Below are 13039 nucleotides of genomic sequence, written 5' to 3'. Positions count from 1 at the left end.
ATGTTAGATGCAACAAAATACCCAAAAATCTATTAATACAAAAATTAAAACACAGTTTTAATAAAGTGGGACAATTCAATATCAATCCAAGTGCTCTTTATTTCACACTTTAATCCTGTTAATGGAAAAAACTAAATGCACCTCAATAAATTCAGTTAACAAGGAGAACAGTGAGAATCAAAGTGGTACTTTTATTAATTCTTCCAGGAATTAAGAACAGACAGAGGACACAACCAAATCAGTTTCTAGGTTTGGCATGCTGAGCTGGCAAGAGTAGCTGTGTTTTTGTTTTTGACTGTCGTCATAGCAGCTTCTGTGCATCCAGCTGGATGTTCTGGCAGTGCTGGTCATCTTCTGGTGTGGAAACTAACAGTCCTAGACCGGCATTAATGAGTTCAAACCTGAGGCACTAGAAGAAGCAATAGAGAGGAGAGGAGGTCCATTCTCTCCAGGCGTGGTGACCTCAGGGAGCTTGACAGGGTGGTTTTAATGTTGTGGCTCATCAGGTCTGTAGGCAGCCTGTTTGAACCTCAGAAGATAAGTGGAGGTCTGTTCTTGTATTCCTTAAACAAACACTGCCACACATCATTTTATGAACCCTAGCACAACTCGTAACTGTTGAGAGTAACTCCAGGTAACTTCACAGAACAGTTTTGTCAAATCAAATCAATAGATTGTCATTTCATTGTACATTTAATCAATACCCAGTGTTTCTCTGGGAGCTTCAATCTTTATAAAAAAAACACTCAAACTTATAAAATATTATTCAGCGCTTACATTTATCAGCAGTTCTCTATTTCAGTCTCAAAGTCGATGTTTATCTTTGTTTTGTTCTCCTCGAGCCACCAGCCCTCAAGCAGTTTTACTTCCTCCATATATAAAGATGCATCACATTCACATCGCTTGTAGATACATTAGCCAGGGTTTCGTCATATGTGGACATGTTTTAGCTGCGTTAACAGCAGTGGACTGAGCACACAGCCCTGAGGGACTCTAGAGCTCAGCTTGACCGGGTCGGGGATGACTTCGATCACTCACAGAAAGGTTTATCTAATGCATTCTGATGTCTTGCTGTAGAAATGTTTGCTTCTGTTTAGATAAGCTGTGGTATGATTTTACTTTAATTTAGCCGGTTTAGATGAATGTTTTGAGCGCACAAAAAAGAGGTGAGTACTGCTGACCCATGCTATTTTATCAGATCTGATAAAAATCACCTTGTAAAACAGCAGTTTGTGGACAGTTAAAATAACATCTGCGAGATGACTGGCTGAAGAATTACCATCTATACTCAACTTGACGTTCTCACATCCTCCTCCACCCTGCTGTGGTTTGCCTAGACAGGATGTTCGTACAAACATTTGCTTTTAGCCGGACAGAACAGCTTCAGCCTGGTGATATGAAAACAGCACTTCTTCTTCTATGTGAGTACACAAATGTTCTGCAATAACTGCTACCTTTCAGAGTGAAAAAGAGACTAAAAATAGTACGAAGTAACTAGTAGGCTACTCATGGTCTGACTGTTTTTTCAGTGTGGTTCAGCTGCTGCCAGATGTCTTCCATGCATGGTAAGGTCCACTCATTCATAAAGAAATGCTTTGTCTCTGTCTGTGTTTGGTCTTTTTAAAGCAAATGTTGTCAGAATCTGTTTGCATGTTTGTTGTCTACTCCTCAAATTTTGAAATGTCTGAAAAGGCTTTTAAACTGCCCAACCACTCACCACTTCCTGCCTGTCTACAGCATGGTTCAGACAGACTCAGACCCTCCTCTGAAGAAACACATCAGCATCAGTAGTATCTCCATAGACCAGGAAAGTTCTGGACTCTTGTCGTGTAGACGGACGAAGCTCAGTTCTACCTGAACCAGAATCGCACAAATAACAGTCCAGTGAAGGTTTAAAGCTGCCATGGAAACCCTCTGGGTTGGGGTTCAGTCCCTGCCTCAAGTGGAGGACTTTAAGTATCTTGCTGTTCCTGAGTTATTAAAGGATGGAGAGATCAAGAGATCAGGGCATCTTCTGCAGTAGTTCACATACTGCTCCAGTTTGATGGGCTGAAGGAAGATGTGATGGATGGAGGGAGGGAGTCTAGTCTGAGATTGGAGGTTCAACCAGAATGGCTACTGGAGTTCAGAGGTTGGTGTGAGGTCCAGTTGGTCGGTTTCTAAGGCTCTAGTGTTGGACAGGTCCAGTTGGTCGGTTTCTAAGGCTCCAGTGTTGGAAAGGTCCAGTTGGTCGGTTTCTAAGGCTCCAGTGTTGGACAGGTCTAGTTGGTCGGTTTCTAAGGCTCCAGTGTTGGACAGGTCCAGTTGGTCGGTTTCTAAGGCTCTAGTGTTGGACAGGTCCAGTCGGTCGGTTTCTAAGGCTCTAGTGTTGGAAAGGTCCAGTTGGTCGGTTTCTAAGGCTCCAGTGTTGGACAGGTCTAGTTGGTCGGTTTCTAAGGCTCCAGTGTTGGAAAGGTCCAGTTGGTCGGTTTCTAAGGCTCCAGTGTTGGACAGGTCCAGTTGGTCGGTTTCTAAGGCTCTAGTGTTGGACAGGTCCAGTCGGTCGGTTTCTAAGGCTCTAGTGTTGGACAGGTCCAGTTGGTCGGTTTCTAAGGCTCTAGTGTTGGACAGGTCCAGTCGGTCGGTTTCTAAGGCTCTAGTGTTGGACAGGTCCAGTTGGTCGGTTTCTAAGGCTCTAGTGTTGGACAGGTCCAGTTGGTCGGTTTCTAAGGCTCCAGTGTTGGAAAGGTCCAGTTGGTCGGTTTCTAAAGCTCTAGTGTTGGACAGGTCCAGTTGGTCGGTTTCTAAGGCTCTAGTGTTGGACAGGTCCAGTTGGTCGGTTTCTAAGGCTCTAGTGTTGGACAGGTCCAGTTGGTCGGTTTCTAAGTCTCTAGTGTTGGACAGGTCCAGTCGGTCGGTTTCTAAGGCTCTAGTGTTGGACAGGTCCAGTCGGTCGGTTTCTAAGGCTCTAGTGTTGGACAGGTCCAGTCGGTCGGTTTCTAAAGCTCTAGTGTTGGACAGGTCCAGTCGGTCGGTTTCTAAGGCTCTAGTGTTGGACAGGTCCAGTTGGTCGGTTTCTAAGGCTCTAGTGTTGGACAGGTCCAGTTGGTCGGTTTCTAAGGCTCCAGTGTTGGACAGGTCCAGTCGGTCGGTTTCTAAGGCTCTAGTGTTGGACAGGTCCAGTCGGTCGGTTTCTAAGGCTCTAGTGTTGGACAGGTCCAGTCGGTCGGTTTCTAAGTCTCTAGTGTTGGACAGGTCCAGTCGGTCGGTTTCTAAGGCTCTAGTGTTGGACAGGTCCAGTTGGTCGGTTTCTAAGGCTCTAGTGTTGGACAGGTCCAGTTGGTCGGTTTCTAAGTCTCTAGTGTTGGACAGGTCCAGTTGGTCGGTTTCTAAGGCTCTAGTGTTGGACAGGTCCAGTTGGTCGGTTTCTAAGTCTCTAGTGTTGGACAGGTCCAGTTGGTCGGTTTCTAAGGCTCTAGTGTTGGACAGGTCCAGTTGGTCGGTTTCTAAGGCTCTAGTGTTGGACAGGTCCAGTCGGTCGGTTTCTAAGGCTCTAGTGTTGGACAGGTCCAGTTGGTCGGTTTCTAAGGCTCTAGTGTTGGACAGGTCCAGTTGGTCGGTTTCTAAGGCTCTAGTGTTGGACAGGTCCAGTTGGTCGGTTTCTAAGGCTCTAGTGTTGGACAGGTCCAGTTGGTCGGTTTCTAAGGCTCTAGTGTTGGACAGGTCCAGTCGGTCGGTTTCTAAGGCTCTAGTGTTGGACAGGTCCAGTCGGTCGGTTTCTAAGTCTCTAGTGTTGGACAGGTCCAGTCGGTCGGTTTCTAAGGCTCTAGTGTTGGACAGGTCCAGTTGGTCGGTTTCTAAGGCTCTAGTGTTGGACAGGTCCAGTTGGTCGGTTTCTAAGTCTCTAGTGTTGGACAGGTCCAGTTGGTCGGTTTCTAAGGCTCTAGTGTTGGACAGGTCCAGTTGGTCGGTTTCTAAGTCTCTAGTGTTGGACAGGTCCAGTTGGTCGGTTTCTAAGGCTCTAGTGTTGGACAGGTCCAGTTGGTCGGTTTCTAAGGCTCTAGTGTTGGACAGGTCCAGTTGGTCGGTTTCTAAGTCTCTAGTGTTGGACAGGTCCAGTTGGTCGGTTTCTAAGGCTCTAGTGTTGGACAGGTCCAGTTGGTCGGTTTCTAAGGCTCTAGTGTTGGACAGGTCCAGTCGGTCGGTTTCTAAGGCTCTAGTGTTGGACAGGTCCAGTTGGTCGGTTTCTAAGGCTCTAGTGTTGGACAGGTCCAGTTGGTCGGTTTCTAAGGCTCTAGTGTTGGACAGGTCCAGTTGGTCGGTTTCTAAGTCTCTAGTGTTGGACAGGTCCAGTTGGTCGGTTTCTAAGGCTCTAGTGTTGGACAGGTCCAGTCGGTCGGTTTCTAAGGCTCTAGTGTTGGACAGGTCCAGTCGGTCGGTTTCTAAGGCTCTAGTGTTGGACAGGTCCAGTCGGTCGGTTTCTAAGGCTCTAGTGTTGGACAGGTCCAGTCGGTCGGTTTCTAAGGCTCTAGTGTTGGACAGGTCCAGTCGGTCGGTTTCTAAGGCTCTAGTGTTGGACAGGTCCAGTCGGTCGGTTTCTAAGGCTCTAGTGTTGGAAAGGTCCAGTTGGTCTGGAGGGCAGCTTGGTGTGAGATATTTCTCACTGTTTGGACCTTCAGATGCTGTCTCGTAACAGAACAATAAGTGATATTACGTTTATCTCTCAGTGATGTCTGCTGGATGTGAACGCTTCATGTAAAGTGTTTAAAGTTCTCAACACTGCCATCTTGTGGTTAAAATCAGATGTGTCTCTCCTGCAGCCTCCCTGATGCTCACCCCCAGCAGGTCTCAGTTTTATGAGTATGAGAAGGTCTCCATCAGCTGTGAGCAGTTCTTACCAGATATATGGACCGTGTGGAGGTACACAGAGACAGGGTCAGTACCACATCATCTCAGACTGTTTTATAGTTTTTGCACATTTATTTCTCTCAATCCGGGTCAGGATGAATCAGAAAGTCCACTGACTGCCTCCTCAGTAGCATGATGGAGCAGCAGCTGTATGTAGATCTGATGCAACCGTCTGTCTCCAGACCTGAACCACTCATTGTGTCCAGCTGCCAGATAACTGATTGATGTGTTTCCAGGTTGCGTGTGTCCCAGTGTGCTGAGTGGGGTGATCAGACCTCCTCCACCTGCAGCATCAGAACGCTGAAGAAGTCACACAGCGGAGTGTACTGGTGTGAGTCCAAACACAGAGACAGCAGCAACGTCGTCAACATCACCGTCACGGGTAAGACAGCGTCATGGAGGAACACTTCCTCCTTCCTCTTCCTGTGATCACATGGTGCACTTCATATGAACATGAGGGACTGAAATCTGATCTGAGAGCAGCAGAACAGGAACACGGTCAGGGTTAAAGACATCACGCATGTTCACATCCACACGGTTAATAAAGGAACCACCAAACCAGTGGATCAGGCAGCGTAATGGGACCAAACCATCAACCTTTAAATCTTCACCTGAACCCAGTTAGACCTGCTGTATTCATCTAAAGGAACAGCTGCAGTAGATCATGTACTTCATCCTGAAAGAGTCGGTTCTGGGACAGTCCGTCCTGGTACCAGGACCGACTTAATGCAATGGTTCTTTGGTTGCGCCTTGCGTCGCCCGGCTCATTGTCCTTTCAGTCTCAGCTCAGGTTAGTCACGGCACAGAGCCATCCTTCTCCATCAGGGTTCCAGTTTGGTTGAAGCTCTCATGCAGCAGCCTGAACAGAAACCCACATCTCCACCACAGACTGAGAAGGTCCGGTAGTCTTGTGTGATAGGACAACCAGACGTTTTGCAGATCACGTTCTGCAGGTGTCTGCACCCACTGATGGTTTTTTATACGGGCTTTCTGGGCAGTTGTACAGGGTGGCATTAGAAAGGGGACGCCAGGTGTGAAGTCAGGAAGCATGATGTGCCAAACTATGCCAATGTTCTCCTGTCGGTCGATGGTTTCTCAGATTCTAGGTCTGCTTGTGTGAGTCCACGTCATCAGAAACCTGGTGGCTGCTGTGGCTGGTGAAATCCACCTGCCTCTGAGCCACCAAGCAAGGCAGTAACATCTGTGTTGTTAGGGTCAGCCCTTTATTCTTTAGAAGATGTGGTTGAAAACTACATTTCTGTTTTCAGTTGGGTTTGGATGGTGTGCAGCTTACAGCATGCTGTAGGATGTCTGAACACACTGACTTGTGTTAAACTACCAGTAAAGCACAGAGGTCTGCATGGAAGAGAGAAGCCATGTTAAAAATGTCCTACAGTGAGGAGAAATGTCCATGTTGAATTCTGATTCTGATGTTGAATAACCTGGAGAGAGAATGTAGAGAACATCAGTCCAGTGTTAAAGTCCTTCAACTGGCAGCCTGCATCTCAGAGAACAAATGTTCAAATACTCCGGCTAGTATCAACTTCCCAGACCACTCGGGTCTTCTGGTTCTGGTCTTCTCTGTATCCCCAGAACCAGAACCAAATGTAGAAGAATATACAAGTGATTGGATGTTCCTGACCTGATATCTGTCTGTTTTGATTCTATTGAATTGATTTTGAGACAACATGTTGTGATTCGGGACTAAATGAATAAACTGAACTGAAATTCCCAGAAGTTCTGAAACTCTTTAAATCAAGGTTACAAACCCATTTGTTTAAAGGTACCTTTAACTGTTTTATTTAAACTATTAGAACTGAAACATCATCAGTTTTAGTCTGTAGTCTTTACTATGGCACTGTGATGTTTTATTCATGTGTTGCATTTAAAGAGCATTATTGAAACTTCTCATACAATAAACTTTTCTTGAGAGACGCACAGAAAGGCACACAAAGAAAGGGATCAGCTAAAGTCTAGTTAAAGTAAGCATTAGGTGAACAGAGAGCTACTCAGAGCTTGGTGCTCGGAAGGAGACGGAGGTCAGATTTATCTGATACTGTACAAAATTATATTTCTTACAATTTCTGCCTTTTTTTTTTAGCATTTTTAACCAAATACTTTATGTTAAAGTAGTTCTACTCTTTCAGGAATACACATTTTAGGTATTCCACCCACCTCTGCATCATAATGACAGAAACAGTAACTTCAGGGAAGCTAAAGTATCTCTGTAAGTTTTTACTATTCAGCAATATTGGAAAACTACGGTAAAAGTAGGCAAATCTGCGCCTGCATGAAACATCTGTCTTTATATTAAATTGGACATAATGGTGAAACAAGCTGTCTCCTTATAGCACAAAGATTGCTCATTTTTGTTTCTGTAACGCTCAGATTTCTCCTCATCAGATGATGCTTCATTCATTCTGCTCGTTCGAGCGTTTTCAGCTACATCTGACTGACATGAGAACATAAATACTGCTGTGAATCCTGTAGAAAATCCAGTCCATCAAAGCCCAAACGCAGCAGAAAGCAGCTGAATGTAGATGTTTCATCCTTCAACCAACCAGTGTCCCTCTCTCTGTCCCTGTGTGGAGAAGATCCAGTCATCCTGCAGAGTCCTCTCCTCCCTGTGGACGAGGGACAGGACGTCACTCTCAGCTGTAGATGCAAGGACAGATCTTCAGACTTGGAAGCTTATTTCTTCAAAGATGGAATCTATATCAGAACGGAGCCTACAGGTCAGATGATCCTCCATGATGTCTCCAGGTCCAGTGAAGGTGGTTATAAATGTAACATCAGTGGAAAAACATCTCCAACCAGCTGGCTGCTCATCAAAGGTAAAGATCCATTCCAGGAATAAACATGATCATCTTTTGTGCTTCATCCTCAGAAAGCATCCAGGACACGGTTCCTATAAATCATCTCAAGGTTTCCTCTTCATCTTTCCTTATTTTGGTTGAGCTTTCATAATGGAAGAAACCTGAAAACCGTTTAATGATGTTGATGAGAAGGAGCCTCTGCTGTAGGAGCAGGTGGTTCCACTGTCTGAAGGTCCATTTCTGTCCCCAGATGTCTCCAAACCAGCATCTCTGACGGTGAGTCCAGACTCGGCTCAGGTGTTTGAGTACAAGTCCTTCTCTCTGAGCTGCAACACCAGCGGCTCTCAGGGATGGACGGTCAAGAGGAACTCAACCGACGGAAAAATGATCTCCAGGTGTGGAGGAAACTGGGGCAAAAACACTTCTTCTGGCTGCACCATTAGTACAGCTAAGAAGTCTGACAGCGCCACCTACTGGTGTGAGTCTCCTTCCAAGCAGCGGAGCAACACAGTCCAAATCACAGTTTATGGTAGGTCCGATAACTGGAACCAGCTCATATGTTTAAGGTCCACGAACCGCACTCAGTGTTGCCAGATCTATAAAAACAAGCATAACAGGCAACCCGCCTCGCTGCAGGACAGAAGCCGATCATGAACAGAACCTAACAGTTTTATGGTTTTATCTGGACTCTGTGTTTGGGTGTGTCAAGTCGACTCAGGCGGGTCGATAACCAGAACCCTGTGGAGGGAACGAACAAACTACCTAGCACCCGTGTTCTGCTTGTGGGGCGCTGGGGGTAATCAGGACGTTTTCACCTCAGACCTGGCAACACTGAGTGCACTGCCTCTTTAAGGCTCCTCCCACAAAGCTAAGTCAGCTGTGATTGGTCACAAATATTTGTTTAAATACTTTCAGGGTTTCAAAATATTTCAGTATTTTTTGCAGCATGATTTTTAAATACATGTTAAGGTGAGAAAAGCAGGTGGTGCATTAATCTGCCTCTTAACCATTTGTTGCCCTCATTTGATCCAGCTTTTCCAAACTAATAATACATAATAATACAAACTAATAATACATAATAATACAAACTAATAATACATAATAATACAAACTAATAATACATAATAATACAAACTAATAATACATAATAATACAAACTAATAATACATAATAATACAAACTAATAATACATAATAATACAAACTAATAATACATAATAATACAAACTAATAATACATAATAATACAAACTAATAATACATAATAATACAAACTAATAATACATAATAATACAAACTAATAATACATAATAATACAAACTAATAATACATAATAATACAAACTAATAATACATAATAATACAAACTAATAATACATAATAATACAAACTAATAATACATAATAATACAAACTAATAATACATAATAATACAAACTAATAATACATAATAATACAAACTAATAATACATAATAATACAAACTAATAATACATTATAATACAAACTAATAATACATATTATAATCAAACACAATATCATTTTAATTAGTTTCATTTATTGCTGCTTATAGAAAAATAAACCGTTTTATGTGAATTGAAAAGTCTTCATTTCTGTGGTTTCTTACATATCCGTCATATTCCAGTAAAATGGAGGAGATCCTGGATGATGTTTTTCTGCTCTTTCCTCCATTAGAAATGAAAGCCCAGTTTTCCTCTCTTTCAGCGGACACACCGGTTCTCCTGCAGAGCCCTGCCCTCCCGGTGCATTCTGGAGACAACGTCACTCTGAGCTGTCAAACAAAGACTTCCTCCAACCTCCCAGCTGCTTTCATTAAAGATGGCTCCCTCATCAGGACCGAACCCACGGGTCACATGACCCTCCACCATGTGACCAGCTCTGATGAAGGTGTCTACAGGTGTAACATCAGTGGTCATGGAGAGTCTCCATCCAGCTGGTTGTTTGTCAGAGGTTAGTTTAGCAGATCTCAGACATAAATGTATATCCTCGGGTTTTATTGGACCTTCATCTGGTATAAGGTTCTGAACTCTGGTCCTGAGGGCCCACTGTCCTGCAGGGCAGAGAAGCACTAGTTTAATGGTCTCCAGGTGAGCTTCGTTTCTCCATGAATCAGCTCTAAAGTAACGTCTTTGAACCTTCAGGATGAAATATATTATTCCCGCCTCCCGCCCATAGACGGCTGGAGACAGGAACCAGTTCCCCACGACCCACTATGGAAGCAGTGGTAGAAAATTACTGACTGGAAAATTATTTTAAGGAATATGTTTATTTGCAGTTTTGCTATATTTAACTTTTAGCCTTTTAAATATTAATATATGTAACCAATGATTTTCATTCATTTTATTTCTGAAACTGCTTATTGAGCATGTTTAAGGTTTTTTTTTAAATAAAGTACAGTGTGTTAATTAAAGGAAGTTAAAGTCAGATCAAAAAGATGAGATTTTAGAAAAAACCCAAATCAAACACAGGAAGCATCATTTTATGTGATGATTTAAGACAAAAACGAGGAAAAATATTCAAAAATAGCAAAATAGGATCAGATCTACAAAGGGTTAAAGTTCTGCTTCCCCTTTTTATCTAGAAAATAGAATAGAATAAAAATATCCTTTATTGCCGCTGAGAAAATAAGAAACCGTAGAGAAAGGTCAGATTTACAACAAGAAAACTGCAGTTATGAAAAATAGCTAAACTCAGACTAAGAAATGTGCAAAATAATAAAATAAAAAAGTATGGAAAGCACATTTAGCATAAAATGAGTTCTAGAACAAGTTTTACGTCTGAATATATGTTTCATATGAGAACATCCAGACTGAGGTAATTAATAACATGGTACCAGATGGCTTCATGAGATGATTTTATTGTTTTAATAAATAACATGATGAACTACAGATCCAGGTCACATGTCATCATAATCAGGTCCTCCAGATGATCATAAAGTTAAATAATCAGATGTTAATGATGTTCTTCCAGCTCCTTCAGCTTCAGATGTTCATCCTTCTACAGCGATGCTCACGCTGAGGATCATCACCCACATTGCTGCATGGTCCTCATATATCTACCCGACCTACATCATCTTCTTTCGGTGCAGACACAGACCCACAGGTACCAGAATGTGATGATCATGAACCTCCGAGGTTCTGAACATCTCCTGCAGCTCTGCTGTTTAATGCTTCTAGGAGTAAAACCAGGTTTAAAATCCTGATTCATCAACTCTACAGGAAGGAGCCCACCGGGTCCGGACAGAACATCTGCACCTAGAGAAGAAGCAGAAGAAGGTGGAGCTGACTATGATGATGCCATGGCTCCGGTCACCACTGAGCATCGATTCTGAGATCATGTTTCCCACCTTCAGCTTTAGATGTTATTACTGTGTTGTTATATCTTCTAGATTTGGACCAGAAAGTGAAAAATAAAAAACGTTTTGGTTCCTAAAGGAGTTCTTTAGCTTTCTGGGTTTAAGGAGAAACCTCTCATGTAAAACTGTGTTTGTCTGTGAGAAGATAACGTTCCATCCCTTCCTAACAAGTCCATGGCTGAGTTAGATCAGGAAGAGCATCTATCTTCTGTAGGGTCACTTTCTGACTTTAGAACCAGACCTTCAGACTGTTGGGTCAATATGATCCAGGAAAATGCTCCCTGAAGGAGAAGAGTGTCAAGTCTGGTACAGAGGACCCGAAATTAAACATCTGGAACCGGTTTGGAACCACAGACTGAATGTTCAGGGACAACTCAGATGATGGATCAGCTGCTCAGCTTCAGAACCTTAAAGTCCTCCCAGGAAACTTCCAGGATGGTTTTTCTGCTCCACTCGTCCAACAAATCCTGCCCAATGGGTGAAGACGTGGGAAGGAGGAAGATGAGGGTCAGAAACACGCAGGTAGGTGATCAAGCATGGGATGAGCTGAGGGCAAAGGTCGAGATCTGTGTCCGTCACTTAGGTCCGTGCAGGTTAGTGATCCTGTTTCCCAGTTCCTTTTATATACAGGAAGTTCTACAGAGTTGGAGGGACTCCATCATGGAGGCAGGTGCTGAACTCAAACTGTGATTGGTTCTCATCCTGTGGGCTTTCCCTCTGATGAACTCTTGAATGGATCATCAATAAGAACGGATGTTCTGACCTGGACCTGTTGGACCTGAGGAGTTGAGGAAGCTGCAGTCACTCTTTGTCTTCCAAAGGTTTTATTTTAGCTCAGTGGTTGGCCTGGGCTGCACGGTGGAGCAGTGACTGTTGCTCTGCAGAAAAAGGTCCTGGATCTGGACCCCCTCATCTTTGGAGGAGCTCCAGAGATGATGTTCACCAGCCTATTACCTAACCAGGAGGGGGACCTCCTTAACATTAATCAGTCGCTAACATGAAATCCAGTGAACCAGATTTTACGGCTCTGCTGCTCCAGGCTGAAGAACTTCTATTGATCTAGCAGATATCAAAGGTAAAAACAGCAGAAGAAGAAAATGAAATCTGTAGTGCTTTTCATAAACTATCAGTCAAATAATTAGTTGGTTAATGTTACCTCTGTTAAACTCATAGGTCTGTTTTGGTTCTTTTATCTAGAAAATAACTTTTGTGGCTTATTAGAACGAGAAAAGATTCAAAATCAATGCAGATTAAAAGCCTGGGAATATGGGTTCTCCAAGATAAATTAAATAAGAATGGAAGCCATTTTAAAAAGCAAGTTGTTATTAAAACACCCGCAGGACCAGCAGCTGTGGGCCCGGCCGTAAAGCGCTCTGGTCCAAATGAGATAACGGCCCGGCCTGCCTGACTACCATCACAGACTAGATTTTTGAACTTTAACAACATGAAGGAACCGTGTTCAAACTACAGACAGCAGCCAGGTGAAATGTTCTGCAGCAAACCACCAGAGGGCGCTGGTCTACAGACCAAGAAGCTCTCACTGTGAATCTTCTCTCCATGGACCAAAAACAAGATGACAACTCAGTGTAGCAGGAAGAAAAGAAGGACACCAGAGAACTTTTATGTAACATTAACATTTCTTTTTGAAAGTTATCAGACAGAAAGTTTTATAGGATAATTTATTCAATTCAGTTTTATTTATATAGCATAAATTCACATGTCGTCTCAAGGCACTTTACAAAATCTGTTTAATCATCCAGATTTCCAGTCAGGTTCATACATTCCTATTAATCGTAACCATTGAACAGTTCAGTCAGATTCAGTTATTTATTCAAATTGGATAAAAAGTTTTTCTATCTAAGGAAACCCAGCAGATTGCATCCAGTCAGTGACTTGCAGCATTCACTCCTCCTGGATGAGCATGTAGAGACAGTGGACAGTCACTGGTGTTGACTTTGCAGTAAT

General features: G+C 43.2%; 1 protein-coding gene across 5 annotated transcripts; it reads left to right on the top strand.

Moving 5' to 3' along the window:
• The first annotated feature begins 355 nt into the window (after positions 1–355).
• Positions 356–11167, top strand: LOC124880574 (neural cell adhesion molecule 1-like). Of its 5 annotated transcripts, XM_047385825.1 has the most exons (11): positions 356–1044; positions 1130–1166; positions 1241–1421; positions 1530–1565; positions 4800–4914; positions 5124–5269; positions 7479–7721; positions 7954–8232; positions 9424–9669; positions 10690–10821; positions 10938–11167. In XM_047385825.1, exons 3-11 carry the CDS (start codon positions 1343–1345, stop codon positions 11048–11050), a joined length of 1389 nt encoding a protein of 462 aa, XP_047241781.1. In that variant the 5' UTR covers positions 356–1044; positions 1130–1166; positions 1241–1342; the 3' UTR covers positions 11051–11167. The 5 variants fall into 5 exon arrangements, with proteins under 5 accessions (XP_047241781.1, XP_047241782.1, XP_047241780.1 ...); XM_047385826.1 differs by lacking the exon at positions 1130–1166 and having other exon boundaries at positions 1338–1421; XM_047385824.1 differs by lacking the exon at positions 1130–1166 and having other exon boundaries at positions 1227–1421.
• Positions 11168–13039: the final 1872 nt, after the last annotated feature.

This window comes from Girardinichthys multiradiatus, chromosome 14, assembly GCF_021462225.1.
Source record: "Girardinichthys multiradiatus isolate DD_20200921_A chromosome 14, DD_fGirMul_XY1, whole genome shotgun sequence".
In the NCBI taxonomy this organism is placed as follows: domain Eukaryota; kingdom Metazoa; phylum Chordata; class Actinopteri; order Cyprinodontiformes; family Goodeidae; genus Girardinichthys; species Girardinichthys multiradiatus.
This window is presented reverse-complemented; position numbering and strand designations above follow the sequence as displayed.